This window comes from Ranitomeya variabilis, chromosome 8, assembly GCF_051348905.1.
Source record: "Ranitomeya variabilis isolate aRanVar5 chromosome 8, aRanVar5.hap1, whole genome shotgun sequence".
Classification (NCBI taxonomy): domain Eukaryota; kingdom Metazoa; phylum Chordata; class Amphibia; order Anura; family Dendrobatidae; genus Ranitomeya; species Ranitomeya variabilis.
In genome coordinates this window covers 143,011,315-143,038,645 of record NC_135239.1, presented here as the reverse complement: position 1 = coordinate 143,038,645, position 27,331 = coordinate 143,011,315, and the positions used below count along the sequence as shown (strand labels likewise).

General features: G+C 42.2%; 1 protein-coding gene across 9 annotated transcripts in view; it reads left to right on the top strand.

Annotated features, from left to right (window-relative positions):
- Positions 1–27,331, top strand: part of L3MBTL2 (L3MBTL histone methyl-lysine binding protein 2) — a 241,087-nt gene that overhangs the window by 85,970 nt on the left and 127,786 nt on the right. For 5 of the 9 annotated variants that reach the window (XM_077275930.1, XM_077275928.1, XM_077275929.1 and 2 more), the window contains exons 3-6: positions 2,599–2,732; positions 3,400–3,520; positions 17,104–17,183; positions 17,308–17,425. In XM_077275930.1, the coding sequence (XP_077132045.1) occupies positions 2,599–2,732; positions 3,400–3,520; positions 17,104–17,183; positions 17,308–17,425 (453 nt within the window). Of the gene's footprint in view, positions 1–2,598; positions 2,733–3,399; positions 3,521–16,109; positions 16,255–17,103; positions 17,184–17,307; positions 17,426–27,331 lie in introns of those variants that run through there. The other 4 variants (XM_077275934.1, XM_077275933.1, XM_077275932.1 and 1 more) reach the window with 2 other exon arrangements.

Below are 27,331 nucleotides of genomic sequence, written 5' to 3'. Positions count from 1 at the left end.
GATCAGCAGCCACAGCCAGACACCACCCTGGAGTATTACCTGGAAGTTACCTGCCACACAAACCTGACCTCACCATCAGAGGCTCCAGTGAACACCAAGGTAGCTGCTTCCAGGGTAGTCTGGTTTGTGGCACAGTGGGGCCACACCCCCATGCTCACGTCTATCAGTCAGGGCGTGAGCACAACATATACTACTTTTCTAATTTGAGATATTTTCTAGTATTAATATTACACCTACTACATATTGGCATAGGACCTTGGAGACGGGAGTAATCCTTTAAGTTAAAGGGGTCTTCCTGCCTTTAAAAACTGAAGGCCTGTCAATATGAGATTAGCAGGGTCTGACTCTGCCCGCCAGTGATTTGTTTGGCAATCATGTGAGTGCGGTAGTCTTTTCAGTACTTGCATTGAGTGGCATACAGGTTTGCTCCCTCTTGCAGTGTACTGTTGCAGCATTGTGCCATTCAGTTGATTCTGTTAATGGGTCATTCCATGGTAACTTACGTTACATTCACAAGCCAAAAACTGGCTACAGAATGGTCTTTGAAGGCAGGCACAAAAATGAGTGAATGTATATTGTACGTTAAACTATTCTCAATAGATTTCAACACAGTTTGATTTTTCAACAATAAAATTAAATACCAAATACAGTGTTATTACTTGGTAACTTGCGTAACAAAAAAAGGAAAGGCAATTGTCCTTCATGAGTCTGCCAAATTGTCTGTTCTGGTAAACAGGGGAGAAGCACTATTTTTATTGTATTAAAACACCATAGTCCCAGCTACTTTAAAAAATGTATTTTAACCTCTCAAGTTAAAAGCAACAGTTTTTATTGCAAGAAATATAGATAACTTTTGTTACTAAGCTGATGGTAACTTACGTTACAATATGTTACATCCATTGGATTAACCTTATTGTAAGGTAAGTTACCATCATCTTGGTAACGTAAGGCTGGTTTCACACTTGCGTTTTTTGCCGCTGCGTTTTAGCGCTAAAAACCGCATGCGTTTTTTTTCTATACTTAACATTAAAAGCGCATGCGTTTTTTTGCATGCGTTTTGACGCGTTTTTTGCAACGCATGCGTTTTTTTATGCGTGCGTTCAGTTGCAGAAATGCAACCTGTAGTAATTTCTAGCAGCGTTTTTTTGCCGCAAAAAAATGTATTGCTGCCTATGTAAACGCATGCGTTTTCAAGCACATGCGTTTGCATGCGTTTCTATAGAAAAACACAAGAAAACACAAAAAAAACCAAGAAAACTCTAACCCTAACCCTAAGGTTAGGATCCCTAGTAACCCTAGGGATCCTAACCCTAACCCTAGGGATCCTAACCTTAACCCTAATCCTTAGGGTTAGGGTTAGGATCCTAACCCTTAGGGTTAGGGTTAGGATCCCTAGGGTAACGGTTAGGGTTAGGATCCCTAGTAACCCTAGGGATCCTAACCCTAGGGATCCTAACCCTAACCCTTAGGGTTAGGGTTAGGATCCTAACCCTTAGGGTTAGGGTTAGGATCCCTAGGGTTAGGGGTAGGGTTAGAGGTAGTTTTAGGGGTAGGGTTAGGGTTAGGATCCCTAGGGTTAGGGTTTGGATCCTTAGGGTTAGGGGTAGGGGTAAGGTTAGGGTTAGGGTTTGGATCCCTAGGGTTAGGGGTAGGGTTAGGGGTAGGGTTAGGGTTTGGATCCCTTTATCACCTTGATGGTGGGGGGTGGCTTATCAGTGACCTGGTGACCAGGACATTCTTCTAATAAAAAGCTACCCCTAACCCTAACCCTAGGGATCCTAACCCTAGCTAATTATATTAATAGTGGGTTTTCTAGTTGATTTTGATGATTGGCAGCTGTCACACACTTCTCAGCATGCGTTTCAAAAACGCAAATGCAGGAAAAAACGCATGTAAATGCGTCAAAACGCCGCGGTTTTTTTTCTGCACGCAAAAACGCATGCATCTAAAAAACGCAGCGTTTGCACGCGTTTACATGCATTTTTTCACCACCTGTGTTTTTTTTTTAAAAACGCTGCAGATCAAGACGCAAGTGTGAAACCAGCCTAAGTTACTATATTGTGTTGTAACGTAAGCTACAATTGAATGACCCTAATAGTGAGATGCGGGTCTTATGTTTTAGATTAGAACTTGGATAATAAAGCAAGAAGGAAGGATTTTTAAAGGGATTTTCCAGTTAATGTAAATCACTACCAATGCACTGTGATCCCCAGCAATTAGCAGAACAGGGACTCGTATATGTCTCATTCTCTCCTGGTTCTCTGCTGGCCACAAGACCATGGTCGGATAGAGTTGAATGGAGTTGTTGGTCGTGCTTGTGCCCTGTTGCTCCATATTGGGTCCATGGAGTGCAAGCCGTTCTCAGAAGACTTTTTGTAGTTTCAATTCCTTGACTTAGAATAAAGCAGTAGTGCGCCTGCACAACCAGCCTTCCCAATAAACTCCAGATGGCCATAGTCTTTATGCACAGTTCACATTTTGCTTTTTTTTTGGTGTCTGCTATGTGTGTTATCACTGTTTGTGACATGTAATTTTTAAAACGTAAAACAAAATGTAAAAATTTCAAACTTAATGCAATTTTTTTTTTTTGAACCTCAGCTATCTGTGAAATGTGTGGAATAGTTGGCACACGTGATACCTTCTTCTCCAAAACAAAGAGATTCTGCAGCGCCTCCTGTTCACGCAGCTATTCGTCCAATTCTAAGAAAGCCAGTGTTCTTGCCCGGCTTCAGGTGGATGTTAATCTTTGTAGTTAGTGACCCGGCATAAAGGAAATCTTCTCCTTTTTGCTGTTATGTTTCTGGTGCACGTATTGTGTATGTGATGTCTGCTAAGGCATGATCTGCTGTAGTCCTGGCTGTACAAAGATCGGGCTTTTAAAAACTAATTCTAGTTATAGCTCTATGCATGCCTCCATTGTCTAGAAAATGTGAGTCTCACTCCTCCTATAAAGCTTAGAGGCACTCACATTTCTACTCTCTAACCCTGTGTAAATGTAGTATAAGTGTGGTAATATGCTCACCGATTGCTTTCTTCTCCAGTTTTCAGTGCTGTTTCACTCCTTCTGAATCACGTGACTGCTATTCTAACTTGCCGGCTTGCACTGCACGTTGTGTGATCTGGACGTTGATTGTACAGTGTAAGCCTATAGAGCGTCAGAGTGAGACTCCATAGACTAATATATTATATAAAAAACAAAAGTTTTGCAGCTGAAACTTATACTCCTACTGTGATCCAGAGAGTCTAGATCATGTCACGTAAATCAGAAAACAAAGTGCAGTGGAGCGGCGCTGGAAACCGGAGAAGACGACAATCCGTGACATTACACAAATAGTTACACAGGTTTAGCAGTTTTAACAAAATTAGAAAGCATCTGCTTATGTTTGTTTGTTTCCATAGGGGAAACCACCTACAAAGAAGGCAAAGGTTCTACAAAAAGCTTCATGGTCTGCCAAAATTGGTGCATTCCTACGTGCTGGGGGCACAGGGCAAGTAGCAGACGGAATCAGTGGACAGGATGGTAAGATAGTTTTCAGCACAGTTTTCAGCACGATTATAAGGCTGTATAACGAAAATAACTTCTGTGTGTTATTGATGGGCACTTATTACCGTAGAGCAACTGCCGTGCAATAAAGGTAAGGATGATGTCAATGTTAATTTACAGGTGACCTAAGATATTCTATTCTTGATGCAACATTCAAAATGATGGCTCAGTTTTGTTGCAGAATTTAATCTTTCTGAAAAATCATTACCACTCAGACATTGTGGTAGACTTAACTATTTGACATGGGACAGAAAACAGCCATGAGCTGCATTATCAGGACACAGTCACAAGATAAATTGATCACAATCATGTTAGAGGTCATACAGTACCGTATGCACAAATGACAGGTCCACTTGCTGTCCTTCCAGCAGATCTGCAGCTGTTGATATATCGTTAACAAGTTTGCCCTGTTTAGGTTGGAAAAAATAGTTTATAGGGGTTATCCACCACTGTAATACTGATGACCTATCTAAATTAAATCAGTGGGGGTCTGACACCCAGAAGTGACAGTACCCAGATGTAAACGGTGTACAATTGGAACCACACAGCTCTGTGCACAGTTTAGTGTCCGCTCTGGGTAAAGCATATCAGCTTTTAACTGCTGGTCATCGTTTGTACCGGATATCTGACTCCCACCCTTTAGATATTGGTAACTTACGCTAAAAATGGATCATCAATATCATAGTTGTGGAAACCCCCTGAAACCACTAAATTCTATCATTTTTGGTTGACTACTTTTGGCATGCCAGATCAAATATTTATAATAGTCTTAAGGCTTTTTCTTTTCCAGATAGTTCTTGTATTTTTAAGCAATTCACACAAATGTTATTGATGTATGGGTAAGATATGGGTCATTCCATGTCAAGTGGACCAGTGGTCCCCACTCGACCTTCTCCGATTTTGCTGAAAATTTATAAGGATGTACATGTATGTTTGAAAAGAGGTTCTGTAAATTTTTAGGGCCAGATCTCAAATACATTGGGCACTGTTGACCTTTCACTGGAGGTTCCACCAAGCCTGCGGCTTCAGCTAAGAGGATTTTGCAAACTTTGGCACATAGCCATTAGAGTTCTATACTGGCTATGATGCTGAAATTTGGCATACTAGCTCAACTTTTGCTGCTAAACACGATAAAATTATTACCGGCTATGACAAAACAATATTTCGGCCGCAATTTTGTGTCAAAGTAGCTTGAAAAACACGTCGCATAAAATTTCTGCCAAACTTTGCCCATATATAACTCAAGACCAAAAACCAATAGTAACTGGTGCTTTGCCCTGTACACCAAACATCTACATGACTTTGCATTGCTGCAATATGACGGTCAAAGCATATGTATTTGTGGAAATATTCACACCCACATATGATGAAAAACTTAAAAAAACGAATTTTACCTATTTTTAGGTCAAATTTCTCAAAAAGGGTACCCCTAAAATATATTAATTCTGATATCATTAGAAAGAGCACATTTTTCTCTACAAGGATCATTGTTTTTTTTTTTTTTGAGTCTCTTCAGTTTAAGAAATGAAAAATGCCACTGAACATGGTGGTATTTATTAATACGCAATGAATGGTAACTGCACTATTCAAACCCTTGCGTTGGTCCATGGTGGTTATACACAACCAATTCCCTAAGAATTGGTATTATAATCCTATTAAGAATTGTAATAATGCTGTCTTTCGAGAATTGGCAGCCCCATCGCCTAGGAGCCATGGCCGATAGCCGTGCAAGGCGAGCCTCGGGCGGTCTCTTTATCGCAGGTTCCGAAGCCTGAGGGTGGGTGTCTTTGCCTAGGATCCCAAGCCTAATATTGGGTATCTTTTGTTGGTTCCCAAGCCATAATGTTCAGTCTAAGTGGTCTGGAATTGTTGCTGAATTTGCGACATAATCGGTTCAGAGAAGCTGTATCGTCGGCCCATTGCTGTCCAAAAAGGTCCAAATCTTTACATTGGCACCTAAAAGTTGGTCCATTAAGGCTATATCAGACGAATTCGGTGTCTCTGAACGAATGGTCAAACAAGCTCGAAAGCTTAAATGTGAACATGGGATCTTAGCCTTACCTAGAATCAAGTGTGGCAAGAAAGTTTCTGAGGAAGTGAAGAAAAAGGTGCAGGCATTTTTTGAGGATGATGAATTCAGTCGAATGTGCCCTGGTAAAAAAGACTATGTATGAGTGCGAATAGCAGGAGAAAAAAAGCAGATGCAAAAGCGACTATTAGGCTACGTTCACATTTGCGTTGTGCGCCGCAGCGTCGGCGCCGCAGCGCACAACGCAAACAAAAACGCAGCAAAACGCATGCACAACGCTGCGTTTTGCGCCGCATGCGTCCTTTTTTTAATTGATTTTGGACGCAGCAAAAATGCAACTTGCTGCGTCCTCTGCGCCCGGACGCGGGCGCCGCAGCGACGCATGCGGCGCAAAACGCAAGTGCGACGCATGTCCATGCGCCCCCATGTTAAATATAGGGGCGCATGACGCATGCGGCGCCGCTGCGGCGCCCGACGCTGCGGCGCACGCCGCTAATGTGAACGTAGCCTTACTGAGCAATATGAGGGAAATGTTTGTTGCCTATCGGGATCGGAATGGCCCTGAAATTGGATTTTCCAAGTTTTGTGAGCTTCGGCCAAAGTGGTGCGTAACCGTTGGATCTGCTGGAACACATTCCGTTTGTGTGTACCATTCACCAAAATGTCAAACTAATGCTTGCAGCATGCCCAATCAATGATGACTAGAAAGAGCTCATATGCAAAATGGTCTGTGGAATTGAATCCAAGGACTGTATGCTTGGCCGTTGTGATAAATGCCCGGGTCCTGAAGTTTTAAAAGAATTTCTAGTCAATGTGTTTGCTAACAGTGACCCTGAAGATATTATTGAGTTCAAACAATGGATTCACACTGATCGAGACACGCTTGATACCAAACAACTGACTATAGAAGATTTCATTGAAGAATTGGTTTTGAAGATTTCTAAACTTTGTAGCCATCACTACATCGCCAAGCATCAAAGTTGATATCTGAAATTGTTGAAGGAAAATTTGAGACCTGGAGAGCTTGTGATCCTTATGGACTTTGCTGAAAATTACTCATTTATTGTTCAAGATGCCATTCAAGGCTTCCACTGGGAAAATAGTCAAGCTACACCCATTTGTAATTTACTTCAAGGAGTTAAATGGTGAAGCTGCGCAGAACATCAGCTTGTGCATAATCAGTGATTGCTCACGACATGACACAGTTGCAGTCCACACTTTCTTAACAGTAATTGTGGAGTATCTCAAGACTCTCATCTATGGGATTCGTCATATCCACTACTTCAGCGATGGATCTGCAGCCCAGTACAAAAATTTCAAAAATTTTCTCTACTTGTGCCACCACAATGCTGATTTCAATATCAGCGCTGAAAGGAATTTTTTTGGTACCAGTCATGGAAAGTCACCCTGTGATGGGATTGGAGGGACAGCAAAGAGGTTGGCAGCTCGTGCCAGTCTTCAACGCCCAACTGAAAACCAAATACTGACCCTGGTGGATTTATTCAACTTTTGCAACGAGCAACTGCATGGAATCAAGTTTTTTTTTGTTCCAAAACAAAAAATTGACTAAATACGGGTAGTTCAAGAGGAAAGGTTCAAAGATGGACATACAATTGCTGGAACAAGAGAAAATCACCAGTTTGTGCCAATTGATGACAAAAAGATTCGCATTTTAAGGGTGTCAAATGACCCATCATCTTTCATTGCCCATGTAGATAGATCTGTCAGATCAGAAATGCCTTTTGTGCCAATTGCAAACCTCCAGCCAGGGTAATACATTGCCTGCATTTACGATAGGAACTGGTGGATTGGAAATATTTCTGAAATTTCAGTCGACGAGCATGATGCATTAATAAATTTTATGCATCCTCATGGACCAGCTAGCTTCTTTCACTGGCCTGTGAGAAATGATACATGCTGGATTCCCGAGCAGTCAATCATTGCAATAATTCCAGCACCAGCTGCAACAGCAATGGGCCGACAATACAGCTTCTCTGAACCGATTATGTTGCAAATTCAGCAACAATTCCAGACCACTTAGACTGAACATTATGGCTTGGGAACCAACAAAAGATACCCAATATTAGGCTTGGGATCCTAGGCAAAGACACCCACCCTCAGGCTTCGGAACCTGCGATAAAGAGACCGCCCGAGGCTCACCTTGCACGGCTATCGGCCATGGCTCCTAGGCGATGGGGCTGCCAATTCTCGAAAGACAGCATTATTACAATTCTTAATAGGATTATAATACCAATTCTTAGGGAATTGGTTGTGGTATAACCACCATGGACCAACGCAAGGGTTTGAATAGTGCAGTTACCATTCATTGCGTATTAATAAATACCACCATGTTCAGTGGCATTTTTCATTTCTTAAACTGAGAGACTCCAAAAAAAAAACAACCAATGATCCTTGTAGAGAAAAATGTGGTCTTTCTAATGATATCAGAATTAATATATTTTAGGGGTACCCTTTTTGAGAAATTTGACCTAAAAATAGGTAAAATTCGTTTTTTTTAAGTTTTTCATCATATGTGGGTGTGAATATTTCCACAAATACATATGCTTTGACCGTGATATTGCAGCAATGCAAAGTCATGTAGATGTTTGGTGTACAGGGCAAAGCACCAGTTACTATTGGTTTTTGGTCTTGAGTTATATATGGGCAAAGTTTGGCAGAAATGTTATGCGACGCGTTTTTCAAGCTACTTTGACACAAAATTGCGGCCGAAATATTGTTTTGTCATAGCCGGTAATAATTTTATCGTGTTTAGCAGCAAAAGTTGAGCTAGTATGCCAAATTTCAGCATCATAGCCAGTATAGAACTCTAATGGCTATGTGCCAAAGTTTGCAAAATCCTCTTAGCTGAAGCTGCAGGCTTGGTGGAACCTCCAGTGAAAGGTCAACAGTGCCCAATGTATTTGAGATCTGGCGCTAAAAATTTACGGAACCTCTTTTCAAACATACATGTACATCCTTATAAATTTTCAGCAAAGTCGGAGAAGGTCGAGTGGGGACGATTTTTAAAACTGGTCCACTTGATGTGGAATGACCCATATATGTTTTTTACATTTTTAGTAAATTGTACTTATTTTTAAAATATTATTAGAGCCAAAAGCCCTGATTCATGAAGAAGATTCCCAGGTAGCATGTATGGGAACACTTGCTGCACAATTTCAGCCCTATATGTTTATCTCCCTGCCTGCGTGTATTGGGAAAGACTTGTTAGTCGCTGTCAGCAGCAGGGCTGTGGAGTCGGAGTCAATATAAAAATATATAAAATGGGCCAACTCCTAAAATATAATAAATTGGGTACAGTATTTAAATGCAATATGTGCTGAATATGCTTTTATAAGAATTTGGGATGGTTATGAAATGTCCTATAAATATCTGCTCTGTTCAAGATCTAAGAATCTCATCTTTTAGTGGAGATGAATCTGGGCTGCACTTTTTGTACATGCTGAGTAGTAAAGCTCTTCCTCTACAGATCAGAGCAAAAAGGCTCTGATCAGGAATGCCTGCAGCCCTGCACTCATCTCAAGAACTGCTAGCAGGAACAGGAAAACATGATTAAGGCAAGTACTACTTAAAGCATATCTAAACATTCAATAAACTGTGCATAAATCAATAGTCCAGTGTATGTTTTCCCTGCATGCTTCATGTTTTAGCTTGCTTTTCCTTTGAAAAGCTCATGTTTGGAGGTTAGTTGATCTGATGCTCTTCATGTTATTAGCTCTGCTAGCAGTTTCAGTTTCTTTCTTGGGTGTGATTCAGCAAACTTGCTTCCTCACTTCCCCCCCCCCCCCCTTCATATACTGTGAAGTTTCATGATGTGAAACATTTACTGTCTTGTACCCTGAGAAACGCCTGAGATTAAAAGTATCTAATAACATATATTACAAACTTTTTTTTCATCTGTACTACTGATTTTTGCAAAGCTTGTTTTATTTCTATCCATAATTATACAGGATTCCCTATTCTTGCAGGAATTACAATATACCTTTTTTTTTTTTATTTTTTTTATTTTTTATATAGGTCAAAATTATTTTGAAAGCGAATTTATGATTACACAATGGCTAAGAAGCTTTCTATGGAGTCAGCTGTATTTGAGAATTTCACATTAACTCAAGATAAAAAATATTTTGTGCCAGTGTATGACAGATGAAAACAAATGCTGTGAGCCCAAGATCAGTGCACACTCAGGCAGAGCTAAGCAATGCTCCTATGAGAGCTTCCAATCTAAAAAGACATTTACAACGCTTATACACAGAAGTTTTCAATGCTATGACTGAGAAAGATCAGTGACACCAAGAAACCAGTGCCCAGCACTAACCGCCGTGCAAAGGAGGAGGAAAGAGCATCACAAACATCAGTTACAAGATGTTTTGTAAGTGACAGTTACTGTAACTGTGACAGCAGATATGTTTAAAAGACCGCTCATAGAGCTTATTGTGAAAGACTGTGTACCATTTATTAAAGGGAACCTACCACCCCGTTTTTTAAAAATTAGATAAAAATAGTGTGAAATAGGGGCAGAGCTGGGCTTTACATTAGGGCCTTTTCGGTGCCTTTACACCCCCGTTAGGCTGCCCAAATACCTTTGTGAAGTGGCCGTTTTCTGCTGTCACTCAAGTGGGTCAGGTCGGATGGGCGTGGTCACAGCGCTGTTTGTCCCCCAGGATCCTGCTCATCATTACGTTGGTGGCGTAGTGGTGTGCGCATGTCCAGCAGGCGAATCCACTGCCCAGGAGATGAATAACGGCGCGGTCTTCGCTATTCAGCCGTTTACCGGTGGGCGCGGCCATCTTTCCTGTGGCCGCGCCTGCGCAGATGGAGCGCTCTGCTGCCCGGGGCTTCAGGAAAATGGCCACCGCGATCTCCATCTGCGCACGCGCGGAATCCCGCGGCCGTTTTCCTGAAGTCCCGGGCAGCAGAGCGCTCCATCTGCGCAGGCGCGGCCACAGGAAAGATGGCCGCGCCCACCGGTAAACGGCTGAATAGCGAAGACCGTGCCGTTATTCATCTCCTGGGCAGTGGATTCGCCTGCTGGACATGCGCACACCACTACGCCACCAACGTAATGATGAGCAGGATCCTGGGGGACAAACAGCGCTGTGACCACGCCCATCCGACCTGACCCACTTGAGTGACAGCAGAAAACGGCCACTTCACAAAGGTATTTGGGCAGCCTAACGGGGGTGTAAAGGCACCGAAAAGGCCCTAATGTAAAGCCCAGCTCTGCCCCTATTTCACACTATTTTTATCTAATTTTTAAAAAACGGGGTGGTAGGTTCCCTTTAATTGCACAACCAGATTTTACAGCTCTTACTGGAAAAATGGGTGGCAAACTTAGCATTTCTCTGGACTCTTAACCAAACGGAGGATCTTAAAAAGACTTGAGACGTTTACATTTCTTAAAATGGATGTCTGCACATGTCACAGAGTGAACTATTTTGCTATCGAGTTTTGATTTCTTTGTGACAACAAGAACATTGTTACCAAGACACTGGCAGTAAAAGATACTAAAGCTCATCACACCAGTTTCTCCAGGCCTTAGTAGAAAAAGTTCTGCAAGATTATGAACTAAAAACAGAACAGGTTCTTGCTGTTGTGACTGACAATGCTTCAAACATAAGTACAATTACACTGCTGAATGAGAATAATGAAGGTGAATAGCAGCTAGAAGAAAACTTCAAATTTAGTATGTTTGAGATGGAAGGCCACAGTCCTGTAACTGAGGAACAAACAGATATTAGTACAGAAGAACAGCAAAGTGATACTTTACAATGAGATGATCTTGTTAAAGCTGCTTCAAAGCTTTCTCATAATCATCACACACATTGTGTGGTGCACACGCTGCAGCTGGCAATAAGAGAGTCTGCAAGACGGACATGCTGGAACTCTGGCAAAGTGAGGAAATTGGTTATTGTTGCCAAAAGCACTGAAACTGATTCAATCTTTTTTTTTTTTTTTTTTTTTTTTTTTTTTAATAAATCTGCTATTAAATTTTTAAGATTAACAAGACAAATAATCAGCAGTCACAAGAACCCAAACCCTCTCCATTCCCTCCCCACATCCCCTTCTCTACGTGCCCTCAACAACCTAGTTAGGTTATGGAATTGGTGTATGACCACTTATCCGCTGTAATAGATACCATTGGGTATTTTCAAACCGAGCTCACAATTTTTCCCTAACCCCCCAAAGGAAGAGACGGAATAAAGAGAGACCATGTGGTTAAAAATTTGCCGGACATCTTCTCCCTATTGGATAGCGCGTCCAACCACTCCATTTTGAAAAGGAACATAACCTTGGCATGTATTAGAGAGTGTGGTGGGACATTCGGGCTCAACCAGTGTTGCAATATGCTTTTTGTAGTTGCCGAGGCCCAAATCATGAGTGTTGCTTTGATATGTTTAGGCAGCCTATGATGTGCTTCCCCCAAAATGTTAAAAATGGCCCACTGTGGTGTGAGCGTGAAGCTAATCCCACATAGTCTCTGCAAATCATCATGTATAGTACCCTTTAGCTCTTGAATCTTTGAACAGCTCGAAAGATGATGATATATGTCAGTGTTGCGTGTTTTGCATTTGGAGCAAGAATATATAGTAGAAGGAGACATCCGAGACTGCAGATGTGGGGTGATATAAGCCCTGTGTAGAATCAAAAGAGCCATGTCAGTGTAGCTGCTATATGTCAAGGTTTTCCTCTGCTCTGTAGTGGCATCAAGGAAATCTCCGGCCCCTAGGCCTGGAAGGTCTTTTGACCATTTTGCTAATCCCGTGTCTCTCCCCTCCCATGACCATTTTTTACGTAATAGAAAAAAAATACTACTTATAGATGCCGGTTGTGATCTTGTATTTCTGATAAAGCTGTCTAAATTGTTCCTCCCCTCCCCCATCCCCCCAGTCTGCAAGCATTTTTGTACCAAGCTACGTGCCTGAAGGAAAAGAAATGGATTATTATCAAATAATGGGAAACGCTGTGATGCTATGTCAAAGGAGAACACAGAGAAATTAAGGTCCATCAAATCTATTGCCTGCCTAAATCCCTGATCAGCCAGAAGCCTATAGAGTAATGGTGGAGTACCCCTTAGAAACCCAGGGTTACCAAGAAATGGTTGAAACGGGGAAAAACCAGCCCATAAATTACAAAGCCTTCTACAACGTCTCCAAGTCAGTATTGTTTGCCACACTGTCGGGTGTTCCTGTAGCTCCGTCGGAAGCCCCTCCCCGCCCAGATGTAGCATTGCCGACAATGTGATATGTGGACATATTTGTTGCTCTAAACTAACATTAGCGAAATGAGAGACACCCCATATCCAATCGATGGCATACCTAAAATTGGCCGCCAGGTGATACCTTCCTATGTCAGGGAAGTTAATTCCGCCCTCTGCCCTTGATGCCTGCAGTTTTATGAGACCTATGCGCGATCTGACCCCAACACCCCAGATAAACTTCCGAAATGCTGAATTTAGTAGACTAAGATCTGCCCTAGACAGCAAAAGAGGCAGAGTCTGAAAGGCATACAGCAACTTAGGAAAGGCTATCATTTTTATCAAGTGGCATCAGCCTGAAAAAGATAATGTAAAATGTTTCCACGAATGAAGTAGATTGACTACTGAGGATATTAGTGGTTTGTAACTGACTATATAAAATGGACGGATCTGCCGGTAGCCGTATCCCCAAATATTCAATAGACTCCGGGCTCCAATGAAATGGGAATAAGGGATCTCGCACTCTCCCAGTCCTGAATATCGCCAGAGCCTCAGATTTATTGTAATTAACTTTGAAGCCAGAGCATCTACCAAATTCCTCCAAAGTTTTCATGATGGCCGGAACTGCCTGGGTTGGATTAGCAATAAATAAAAGTATATCATCAGCGATAGCTGAGATTTTTATTGAGGTGGCTCCTACTTTAACGCCTTCGAACGCCATCTCAGTCTGCAGCGTTCTCAGGAGCGGGTCTAGCGCCAAATTAAATAATAGGGGAGACAATGGGCAGCCCTGATGCGTTCCTCGTTGGATTTCAAAAGGCCTAGATAGAGTATTGTTTACAGAGATCCTAGATATCGGATTTTTATAAATTGTTTTAACAGCATCACAGAACCAAGGGCCAAGATTTCTAAATGTTAGCAGATCGTTCAAATAATCCCATGCCATGCCACTCTCTATCGAACACCTTATCGGCATCGAGGCTAACCACAATAGTTTTCATGTGTTTATGCGCTCTACTGTAAGATATAGCTCCCAAAGCCGTTCTAATGTTATATGTAATCGATTTACCATGTACAAATCCAGTTTGCTGGGGCATGATCAGATTTGGAATTATTTTTTGGAGTCTGTTGGCTAAAATATTTGTAAATATCTTAAAATCAGAGTTGAGTAATGATATTGGTCTATAACCCTCAACTTTCATGTGGTCCTTGCCCGGTTTTGGAAGAACAATAATAACAGCCTCGTTAAGCCGATCAGGTAGATGACCACTTTTGACTATATTGTTGTATAAATCACTGAGATGAGATGCCAAGGAGGTTCCCAAAATTTTATAATGTTCATTGCTGAACCCATCCGGGCCAGGTGCCTTGGAAATTTTTAGTTTGTTGATGACGTGTAGAATTTCCATGGGGGTAATGGGAGAGCTAATGGCCTCCCTCTCTTCCTCCGTAATTGTTGGTGCTAAATAGCTTTTTAAAAAGTTCCCAATTTCCCCTCCCTCTTTTGGCTCTAATTTATACAACTCACCAAAGAATGACCTAAATTCGTTCACTATTTCCTCATTTCCTGTTAATATGGGACCATTACGTTGCTGTATTTTGTGTATTCTTACGTCCGTCCTAAATGGTCGTGTAAGGGATGCTAGCACCCTCCCTGGTTTGTTACCCCATTTAAAATATTTATGTTTTTGATAGTCTAAATTATGCATGGCCGTCTCATGCGCTATGGCGTCTGCTTCCTCTTTAGCCTCTAAAAATTTCTGTTTTGTTATTGGTGTATTGTTTAATTTGAATTCCTTATAAGCTTGGGTTAGTAATTTTTGTGTTTCCAACGTTCGTTTCATTAATTCTTTTCTTTTATGACGAACATAGGAAATAATCTGACCCCTTAACACGGCCTTAGAAGTCATCGAAAATAAATGTGCATCGTCGCAATGACTGCGGTTGTCATTTTTGTAAACCTCCCACGACAGTTGGAGATATTTTTTAAAATCGTCCGACTGATATAGGTATGAGGGGAAACGCCATCTCTTCTCTCGGTGTATCGGGGTTGCTAAGCTTGATGTAAATGTTACTGGGGCGTGATCTGAAATATGAATATTCTGTATGCCTGTCTGCAGTAACAATGGCTATAGTGACGAGTGTAATAGCCAGCAGTCTTTCCTGGCGTGAGAGTCGTGCACATGGGAGTAATGAGAGTAATCCCTTTCTATTGGGTGCTGCATTCTCCAGACATCCACCAAGTCCAGTTGTTCCGACAACTATTGAATACGGCTCCCCTGTAATGTTTGTTGTGTAGTCCGCAGTCTAGATCTAACTGATTCAATCTTGAAGAGATGTGATGGAAAAGGGGCAAATGTGGATCAAGTCAATTTAATGATTGAGCGATTACTTGAGTTGAAACCCTTTATTGTTGACATGTTACCTGAGGGTTGGCCGCTTTTAAAGAAGGTCAATGTACACAGTTAGCTGATCTGATATAATTGCATCATAAGTCATTTACAGTGACTAAAAAAATTAGAAGCTGAGGATTTAACTCCTGGCTTTTTCATAAAGGAGTGGAATAACTTGCTCAAAAGGTAAAAGCCTTACCCAAAGAGGAGGTTTAATCACAGATGGCATGGCTGTTTCATTGAAACGGAGAGAGACACTGCTATTAGGCAGCTGTTTATTTGGACATCGTATACTGCTGGATGATCAACAGCTTACTAACGGAAAAGAAGCTCTGACTGAAGTAGTTAGGATGAGTGGGCTACAGGACTGCAATGAGCAGGAGGATTTTGGTCTTGCCAGTGCTACTGCTACCATATCTTCAGCCTCAAGAGATTTCTCCAGGGGAAAAAGATTCCACTCCCCTAGACAACAGATTGACCGTATTTCAGCCAAATATTTCACTTGCTCTCAAAGAAGTAGAAGAGATCAACCATTCATCAAACCTGACTGTGCACGAGGCAATTCCTTTATACCCTGAAATGGTTAGAGATGTTCCCATGTAATTACCGCTTTGCCACCAACCTAAGTTAGTGCAGAGAGAACTTTCTCTAACCTTAAAATAATTAGGTCAGATTTGAAGTAATCTATGAAGGAGGATCTGATGGAGGCGATACTATTTCTCAGAACAAATTCATAGACTGCACAAATGTTTTTAACAACGTTCTGAATAACTTCTCACATACTGCATAGTGTATTGCACATTTACAAATGTATTATGTTCTAAAGTTGTATTCCAATAAATATACTTTGTCCTATCCAAATAGCTTGATTATTATATCATAATGGTGATTAAAAGCCTGATGTTACCATTTTATTACAGTAAATGTTTCAGTTAAACATGAGCCATGTATGAGGGAGTTGGAGGTTTGGCGTACCGACTCCACAGCCCTGGTCAGCAGTCGGATAGAAATGCCAGAGACCTGCTTGTCCGAATAGTCTTATGTTTGGCTCAGTTTTCGGTGGCTATTAAACTGTGTAAGTGTATGGTGAATAACTACCTTCCCCCCAAAAAAAACCAAAACGCTGAATTATCAGGGGAGCTGTGGTAATAAAATGAGAGCAAAACCTGACCACTTTCCAGCTGGTGACCAGTCGTTTTAAACATTGATTCTTTCCAATGCTGTCATGTTGATTTATAATCCATCAGACCCCTCCTCATTGAGCAGTGTGACCTCTGTTGAACTTGATGGACATATGTCTTACTTCTCAAATGTACTATGTAACCCTTGCACTGTCTAATTAACAATGCCTGTTACATTTTTTTTCCCGACGAGTGTAATTAGCTAAAATGGACATGTCAGAAGAGCAGAACTTTTTTTAAATGAATCTGTCACCAAATGTTTGCCATGTTATCGAAGAGCAGCTTACTGTAGTGACTAAGACTTTGATTCCAATGAAGTATCACTTACTGGGCTACATTCTATAGTTTTGAGAAGATAAATATTTTTCTCTGCTGCAGATCAGCTAGTTCTCTGAATGCTGAGCTCCACATAACCCTATTCACACTACTGATTGGCATCTTCCTGTGTACATGCTGCATAGGCAGAAAGCTGCCAATCAGTGGGGGCGGCGTTACACAGAGCAGGAGAACTACATCTCAAGAAACAACAAGTCCTCCGGCTGATTAAATTATTGATTTTATTGAAATAACAACACAGTGCAGTAAGTGATACATCGCTGGAATCCGCGTCTCTGCCCCTACATCATGCTGATCTCAGATTGTATACCTAAAGCCTGCTGACTGATTCCCTTTAAGAAAATTAGATTTGAAATATTAATGCTTATGTATACAATTGGATTTACATTTTTTTTTTTCACCTTTAGGCATGGTTTTTGGCTTTGACTGGGGAAAGTACATTACAGAAGGTGATTACCAAGCAGCTCCAGTCAGCTGCTTCAGACATGTGAGTTGTAGCAGACAATACTTCCGATGGTCCTGTTGCTTGCGGCATGGTTCCTCATGCACCCCATTTGTTATCAGAGTAGTTCTGTGAGTTATTTTCTCCCTCTTCTCCCCGTGATTTTTAGGTTCCTTTGTTTGATCAGTGGGATGAGATTGCGGAGGGAATTAAGGTGGAGAGCTTAAGTAAAGATGCTGTGCTTCCCTGTCGTGTATATTGGATTTCGTCAGTTGTAAGGATAGCAGGTAGTGTTTATACAATTTTTATCTGCTCTTCTGTTTTATGACGACTTCTCAATTTTCATCTGACCTTTTATTGTAATTTTATTGAATAATTACCGACAATATGCTTAGTAATTTTCCATCAAGTTTCTGTTGCAGTTGACAGCAAGAATAGCATAGTCTGCCACAATGTCCTTACCTTCAAAAATACAGTTCTAGACAAAATGTCACTGAACGTCTCTCCTGAGAGAAGAGTTCAGCTACCTGAAGACAAGCTCTTGTGGTTGCCTATAGTGTACCTCTCGGACGCAGATTGTTTTATAAAAGTCTATCATGTAAAAGTCCTGGAAGATTTTGCAGGGAAGCTTTTTTTGCGTTGGGAATTGAGTGAAAGCTCATGTGCTGTACCCATATTAACAGTTGAATCCTAATTTGCCTTAGCCTCCCTTTGTTGATCCAGTATTTCTAGAGTTATTGCTCCACCCATAGGATATGTGCAAATGACTTTTTTTAGGCGTGTTTAGGGTGGGTCATCTCTAAACCTGCCTGAAAAATTGCTAACAAAACGCTCAAAAGAGTGAACATATGTATTTATATGTAAAACGACTTGCCGTGCATATACTCCCAGACCTGGACTAAAGCATCCAACAACTCCTGGACAGTTTGTGGTGCAACGTGACGTTGGTGGATGGTGCGAGACATGATGTCCCAGATGTGTTCAATCGGATTCAGGTCTGGGGAACGGGCGGGCCAGTCCATAGCTCTAATGCCTTCATCTTGCAGGAACTGCTGACACACTCCACCACATGAGGTCTGGCATTGTCTTGCATTAGGAGGAATCCAGGGACAACCGCACCAACATATGATCTCACAAGGCGTATGAGGATCTCATCTCGGTATCTAATGGCAGCAAGTCTACCTCTGGCGAACAAATAGAGGGCTGTGCGGCCCTCCAAAGAAATGCCACCCCACACCATTACTGACCCACTGTCAAAACAGTCATGCTGAAGGATGTTGCAGGCAGCAGATCGCTCTCCACGGCGTCTCCAGACTCTGTCACGTCTGTCACATGTGCTCAGTGTAAACCTGCTTTCATCTGTGAATAGCACAGGTCACCAGTGGCGAATTTGCCAATCCTGGCGTTCTGTGGTAAATGCCAATCGTCCTGCACTTTGTTGGGCTGTGAGCACAACCCCCATCTGTGGACGTCGGACACTCAGACCATCCTCATGGAGTCAGTTTTTAACCGTTTGTGCAGACACGCACATTTGTGGCCTGCTGGAGGTCATTTTGCAGGACTCTGGCAATGTTCATCCTGTTCCTTCTTGCACAAAGACTGAGGTAGCGGTCCTGCTGCTTGGTTGTTGCCTTCCTACGACCCCATCCACGTCTCCTGGTGTACTCACCTGTCTCCTGGTAGCGCCTCCAGCCTCTGGACACTACGCTGACAGACACAGCAAACCTTCTTGCCACAGCTCGCATTGATGTGCCATCCTGGATGAGCTGCACTACTTGAGCCACTTGTGTGGGTTGTAGAGTCCGTCTCATGCTACCACGAGTGTGAAAGCGCAACCAACATTCAAAAGTGACTAAAACATCAGCCAGAAAGCATTAGTACTGAGATGTGGTCTGTGGTCCCAACCTGCAGAACCACTCCTTTATTCAGTGTGTCTTTATAATTGCCAATAATTTCCATCTGTTGTCTATTCCATTTGCACAACGGCATGTGAAATTGAAATATAAATAATGCACACGCGCTACCTCATACAACACAATGAAAACCCTCAGCTGCAAGGAGACAAGACAGGGAGGTGCCACCGCTGTCAACTAAATGCCAAGACTGATAAAAACAAATTAATCCGCGCTGAAAGGGTATGACAGATAGGATAATAGAAATGATTAACTGTTGTAATGAAAGACCCAAAACTGTACGTACTAGGCTTGCCTGCACACCCCCACCTGTAACAGGATGGCCCCACTCAAACCAAACAAAACCGGAGCACCAATACTCCTGTCCACAATAAAAGACTCACCTACAGGAGATGTACCGTCATGTAGCGTAGTGAGTGCAGACTGGTCAGAAGGGGATCCGGCGTGTGGAATACTTGCGGGGGGATAGGTGGGCAGATGTTCTGGATCGCAATGCAGGACAGGGATAGCGAAAGCTGCGTAGAGCCAGGGAGAGCCCCGGCCGGCGGCGCCCCTGGATACGAGCAGAAAAGGAAATAGCTGGCACGAGGCTCAGCGTGTGACGTCACACAAATAGTACGGGGCAGCGCAGAGACCAAAAACTGACGCGTTTCGAAGGAGTGGCGTCCTTCTTCATCAGGGTTACCGGTCACTGCATGCGCCCAGACGTATAAATCCCCAAGGATGTCAATCAAAGTTTGCAACCTGCCCGTTTAACCCATTGCAATAATGGCTGCCAATTGTAGAGCCATAAAAAACACAACGCCGCAGTTTCCAACTGAAGGATAATGATGGAAGTAATGACACATATGCCATTGTACGCAGATTAGTGCGACAGTGGTCAATTACAAGAAACATATAGATATCTATACAGAGGTGTATACGTACTAAGCACATTGAAAATAGGACAATATACCTACCGCTAACTAAACTAACATATAAAACCAAGCCTTTATTAAATAGTGACTAAAAAGTATATTAAATAGAGAACGTTAAAAACGAAAAAAGGGGACAAATGTGGACTTTGCCCAGCAAGATTAAAAAGTATCAATACAAGTAATGGTTAATAAATTCTGAATAGATAAAATGCTACTAGTAGGAAACAAGGAGATATTAAAAAATACTAGAAAGTGTTAAAAATACTAGAAATAGTTGAAAAGGGACACTGTCCCCATATATTATATACTTATATAAAAACGGTACCTAAACCTGTTTGGTCTGAAAATCCCCAAGCTGGTTCAAGCTGGAATAAACACAACAATAAATAAAAACCAGTAATGGGGGTAGTAAAAATCACATTTAAAAAGCATATATTTCCAACCCATGATTAAGGCCTTTAGGGGCAAGGCTGTCCAGGGTGAAAATCCACTGAGATTCCGACCTAGACATAGCTTTTATTAAATTGCCCCCTCTTAAGCTCTGTCTGATCTGAAAAAATGGGTTGCCAGATTGCAGGCCAATACCTCCAAACTTTGGGGATATATCCGGATACCCAGGTCACATTCATCGAAGAATGTACCAAATTTATTTTACAACACAACTACTTCTGGTATGAAGGAGATTTCTTTGTACAGACCTGTGGCACTGCCATGGGCACACGATTTGCCCCTAGCTATGCCAACTTGTTTGTGGCCAAATGGGAGGAGTCTTGCATCTTCTCCTCAGGCAATTTACGCACAGGCCTAGTCCTGTGGCGCTGTTTCGGTTTAGGTACCGTTTTTATATAAGTATATAATATATGGGGACAGTGTCCCTTTTCAACTATTTCTAGTATTTTTAACACTTTCTAGTATTTTTTAATATCTCCTTGTTTCCTACTAGTAGCGTTTTATCTATTCAGAATTTATTAACCATTACTTGTATTGATACTTTTTAATCGTTTTTATAATATATAATATAATATAATATTGCCCTATTTTCAATGTGCTTAGTACATGTACACCTCTGTATAGATATCTATATGTTTCTTGTAATTGACCACTGTCGCACTAATCTGCGTACAATGGCATATGTGTCATTACTTCCATCATTATCCTTCAGTTGGAAACTGCGGCGTTGTGTTTTTTATGGCTCTACAATTGGCAGCCATTATTGCAATGGGTTAAACATGCAAGTTGCAAACTTTGACATCCTTGGGCATTTATACGTCTGGGCGCATGCAGTGACCGGTAACCCTGATGAAGAAGGACGCCACTCCTTCGAAACGCGTCGGTTTTTGGTCTCTGCGCTGCCCCGTACTATTTGTGTGACGTCACACGCTGAGCCTCGTGCCAGCTATTTCCTTTTCTGCTCGTATCCAGGGGCGCCGCCGGCCGGGGCTCTCCCTGGCTCTACGCAGCTTCCGCTATCCCTGTCCTGCATTGCGATCCAGAACATCTGCCCACCTATCCCCCCGCAAGTATTCCACACGCCGGATCCCCTTCTGACCGGTCTGCACTCACTACGCTACATGACGGTACATCTCCTGTAGGTGAGTCTTTTATTGTGGACAGGAGTATTGGTGCTCCGGTTTTGTTTGGTTTGAGTGGGGCCGTCCTGTTACAGGTAGGGGTGTGCAGGCAAGCCTAGTACGTACAGTTTTGGGTCTTTCATTACAACAGTTAATCATTTCTATTATCCTATCTGTCATACCCTTTCAGCACGGATTCATTTGTTTTTATCAGTCTTAGCATGTGAAATTGATTGTCAAACAGTGTTGCTTCCTAAGTGGACAGTTTGATTTCACAGAAGTTTGATTTACTTGGAGTTATATTCTGTTGTTTAAGTGTTCCCTTTATTTGTTTGAGCAGTGTATATACAGTGATGGTCAAAAGTATTGACACCCCTGCAATTCTGTCAGATAATACTCAGTTTCTTCCTGAAAATGATTGCAAACTCAAATTCTTTGGTATTATCTTCATTTACCTTGTCTTAAATGAAAAAATACAAAAGAGAATGAAGCAAAAAGCAAAACATTGATCATTTCACACAAAACTCCAAAAATGGGCTGACAAAAGTATTGGCACCCTCAGCCTAATACTTGGTTGCACAACCTTTGGTCAAAATAACTGCGACCAACCGCTTCCGGTAACCATCATTGAGTTTCTTACAATGCTCTGCTGGAATTTTAGACCATTCTTCTTTGGCAAACTGCTCCAGGTCCCTGATATTTGAAGGGTGCCTTCTCCGAACTGCCATTTTTAGATCTCTCCACAGGTGTTCTATGGGATTCAGGTCGGGACTCATTGCTGGCCACCTTAGAAGTCTCCAGTGCTTTCTCTCAAACCATTTTCTAGTGCTTTTTGAAGTGTGTTTTGGGTCATTGTCCTGCTGGAAGACCCATGACCTCTGAGGGAGACCCAGCTTTCTCACACTGGGCCCTACATTATGCTGCAAAATTTGTTGGTAGTCATCAGACTTCATAATGCCATGAACACGGTCAAGCAGTCCAGTGCCAGAGGCAGCAAAGCAACCCCAAAACATCAGGGAACCTCCGCCATGTTTGACTATAGGGACTGTGTTCTTTTCTTTGAATGCCTCTTTTTTTCTCCTGTAAACTCTACGTTGATGCCTTTGCCCAAAAAGCTCTACTTTTGTCTCATCTGACCAGAGAACAATCTTCCAAAACGTTTTAGGCTTTTTCAGGTAAGTTTTGGCAAACTCCAGCCTGGCTTTTTTATGTCTCGGGGTAAGAAGTGGGGTCTTCCTGGGTCTCCTACCATACAGTCCCTTTTCATTCAGACGCCGACGGATAGTATGGGTTGACACTGTTGTACCCTCGGACTGCAGGGCAGCTTGAACTTGTTTGGATGTTAGTCGAGGTTCTTTATCCAACATCCGCACAATCTTGCGTTGAAATCTCCTGTCAATTTTTCTTTTCCGTCCACATCTAGGGAGGTTAGCCACAGTGCCATGGGCTTTAAACCTCTTGATGACACTGCGCACGGTAGACACAGGAACATTCAGGTCTTTGGAGATGGACTTGTAGCCTTGAGATTGCACATGCTTCCTCACAATTTGGTTTCTCAAGTCATCAGACAGTTCTTTGGTCTTCTTTCTTTTCTCCATGCTCAATGTGGTACACACAAGGACACAGGACAGAGGGTTGAGTCAACTTTAATCCATGTCAGCTGGCTGTAAGTGTGATTTAGTTATTGCCAACACCTGTTAGGTGCCACAGGTAAGTTACAGGTGCTGTTAATTACACAAATTAGAGAAGCATCACATGATTTTTCGAACAGTGCCAATACTTTTGTCCACCCCCTTTTTTATGTTTGGTGTGGAATTATATCCAATTTGGCTTTAGGACAATTCTTGTTGTGTTTTTTCACTTAAGACAAATTATATAAAGATAATAATAACAAAGAATTTGTGTTTGCAATCATTTTCAGGAAGAAACTGAGTATTATCTGACAGAATTGCAGGGGTGTCAATACTTTTGACCATGACTGTATTAGTGTGTGTATATATAGAGATAGACTACTGGCTGCTACTTATTATATCTAGAACAATCCTCAGACAATATAATAAGGTGCATCTGTGCTTTGGATGTTCAGATGCATCAACAGTCCTAATATATCAGAGTCCTTGTAAAAATGGATCACTGAGTGCTACTTTCTAGGTCCAAAACAATCCTCATACAATGTAGTAGTAGTAGTAATAATAATAATAATAATAATAAAAAAGTGCATCTGTGTATTAACCCCTTACTGACCTCGGACGGGATAGTACGTCTGAGGTCAGCTCCCCTGCTTTGATGCAGGGCTCCGCGGTGAGCCTGCATCAAAGCCGGGACATGTCAGCTGTTTTGAACAGCTGACATGTGCCCGCAATAGCGGCGGGTGAAATCGCGATTCACCTGCCGCTATTAACTAGTTAAATGCCGCTGTCAAACGCAGACATACCAACCTCACAAAATGAAGTATAATGGCTCAAAAACTCATAAAAATGAAATTTTTATTAATATTAAACACTAAACATACAAAACAAGATCCATATACAAATAATATTATACTACAGAGTTCTTTAAATATTGGGTGAAGGTGCACCAAAAGGACACGCAAAGTGTCACATAATCAAAAAAGGAAAGGGCACAATCACATAAAGACTGAATCCCAGTAGTCACTAATTTTAGCTCATCTGACTACCTATATCATTACAGGGATCCACTACTGCACTATACTACCAGAAAACCAATTCAACGGTCCAGTGACCCAGAGTTTCATATGTGCAGTAAGGACTATCAATCCCATAATACAGTCTTACCCTTCTCCTTCTCCATAATGCCGACACACGCCCCGACAAACGCAGACAGCGGCATTTAACTACCGCGTCCGGCCAGGCGGCCGGAAATGACGTCATCGCCGACCCCTGTCACATGATCGGAGGTCGGCGATGCTTCAGTATTGTAACCATAGAGGTACTTGAGACCTCTATGGTTACTGATCCCCGGCAACTGTGAGCGCCACCCTGTGGTCGGCGCTCACAGCACACCTGCATTTCTGCTGCATAGCAGCGATCTGATGATCACTGCTATGTAGCAGAGCCGATCGTGCTGTGCCTGCTTCTAGCCTCCCATGGAGGCTATTGAAGCATGGCAAAAGTTAAAAAAAAAAAGTTAAAAAAATGTGAAAAAAATTAAAAAAAATATAAAAGTTTAACCCCTTTCTGACATCTGACGTACTATCCCGTCGAGGTGGGGTGGGCCCGTATGACCACCGACGGGATAGTACGTCATACGCGATCGGCCGCGCTCACGGGGGGAGCGCGGCCGATCGCGGCCGGGTGTCAGCTGCATATCGCAGCTGACATCCGGCACTATGTGCCAGGAGCGGTCACGGACCGCCCCCGGCACATTAACCCCCGGCACACCGCGATCAAACATGATCGCGGTGTACCGGCGGTATAGGGAAACATCGCGCAGGGAGGGGGCTCCCTGCGGGCTTCCCTGAGACCCCGGTATGATATGATCGCGTTGCTCCGGGGGTCTCCTACCTCCCTCCTCGCCGCAGGTCCCGGATCCAAGATGGCCGCGGCATCCGGGTCCTGCAGGGAGGGAGGTGGCTTACCGAGTGCCTACTCAGAGCAAGCGCTGGTAAGCCTGCAGCCCTGCACAGCAGATCGCTGTGCACACTGTCAGATCAACGATCTGTAATGTCCCCCCCTGGGACAAAGTAAAAAAGTAAAAAAAAAAAAATCTCCACATGTGTGTAAAAAAAAAAAAAAAAAAAAAAAAATCCTAAATAAATAATAAAAAAAAAATTTATTATTCCCATAAATACATTTCTTTAGCTAAATAATAAAAAAAAAAACAATAAAAGTACACATATTTAGTATCGCCGCGTCCGTAACGACCCAACCTATAAAACTGCCTCACTAGTTAACCCCTTCAGTAAACACCGTAAGAAAAAAAAAAAAAACGAGGCAAAAAACAACGCTTTATTATCATACCCCCGAACAAAAAGTGGAATAACATGCGATCAAAAAGACTGATATAAATAACCATGGTACCGCTTAAAACGTCATCTTGTCCCGCAAAAAACGAGCCGCCATACAGCATCATCAGCAAAAAAATAAAAAAGTTATAGTCCTGAGAATAAAGCGATACCAAAATAATTATTTTTTCTATTAAATAGTTTTTATCGTATAAAAGCGCCAAAACATAAAAAAATGATATAAATGAGGTATCGCTGTAATCGTACTGACCCGACGAATAAAACTGCTTTATCAATTTTATCAAACGCGGAATGGTATAAACGCCTCCCCCAAAAGAAATTCATGAATAGCTGGTTTTTGATCACTCTGCCTCACAAAAATCGGAATAAAAAGCGATCAAAAAATGTCACGTGTCCGAAAATGTTACCAATAAAAACGTCAACTCGTCCCGCAAAAAACAAGATCTCACATGACTCTGTGGACTCAAATATGGAAAAATTATAGCTCTCAAAATGTGGTAACGCAAAAAATATTTTTTGCAATGAAAAGCGTCTTTCAGTGTGTGACGGCTGCCAATCCTAAAAATCCGCTAAAAAACCCGCTATAAAAGTAAATCAAACCCCCCTTCATCAGCCCCTTAGTTAGGGAAAAATAAAAAAAAAATGTATTTATTTCCATTTTCCCATTAGGGTTAGGGTTAGGGCTAGAGTAAGGATTAGGGTTAGGGCTAGGGTTGGGGCTAGGGTTAGGGCTAGGGTTGGGGTTAGGGCTAGGGTTAGGGCTAGGGTTGGGGCTAGGGTTGGGGCTAGGGTTGGGGCTAGGGTTGGGGCTAGGGTTATTGCTAGGGTTAGGGCTAGGGTTGGGGCTAAAGATAGGGTTAGGGTTTGGACTACATTTACGGTTGGGAATAGGGTTGGGTGTGTCTGGGTTAGAGGAGTGGTTAGGGTTACTGTTGGGATTAGGGTAAGGGGTGTGTTTGGATTAGGGTTTCAGTTATAATTGGGGGGTTTCCACTGTTTAGGCACATCAGGGGCTCTCCAAACGGGACATGGCATCCGATCTGAATTCCAGCCAATTCTGCGTTGAAAAAGGAAAACAGTGCTCCTTCCCTTCAGAGCTCTCCCGTGTGCCCAAACAGGGGTTTACCCCAACATATGGGGTATCAGCGTATTCAGGACAAATTGGACATCATCTTTTGGGGTCCAATTTATCCTGATACCCTTGTGAAAATACAAAACTGGGGGCTAAAAAATCATTTTTGTGAAAAAAAAAAAAGAATTTTTATTTTCACGGCTCTGCGTTATAAACTGTAGTGAAACACTTGGGGGTTCAAAGCTCTCAAAACACATCTAGAGGAGTTCCTTGGGGGGTCTAGTTTCCAATATGGGGTCACTTGTGGGGGGTTTGTACTGTTTGGGTACATCAGGGGCTCTGCAAATGCAACGTGACGCCTGCAGACCAATCCATTTAAGTCTGCATTCCAAATGGCGCTCCTTCCCTTCCGAGCTCTGTCATACGCCCAAACAGTGGTTCCCCCCCACATATGGAGTATCAGCGTACTCAGGACAAATTGGACAACAACTTTTGGGGTCCAATTTATCCTGATACCCTTGTGAATATACAAAACTGGGGGCTAAAAAATCATTTTTGTGAAAAAAAAAAAGAATTTTTATTTTCACGGCTCTGTGTTATAAACTGTAGTGAAACACTTGGGGGTTCAAAGCTCTCAAAACACATCTAGATAAGTTCCTTAGGGGGTCTACTTTCCAAAATGGTGTCACTTGTGGGGGGTTTCAATGTTTAGGCACATCAGGGGCTCTCCAAATG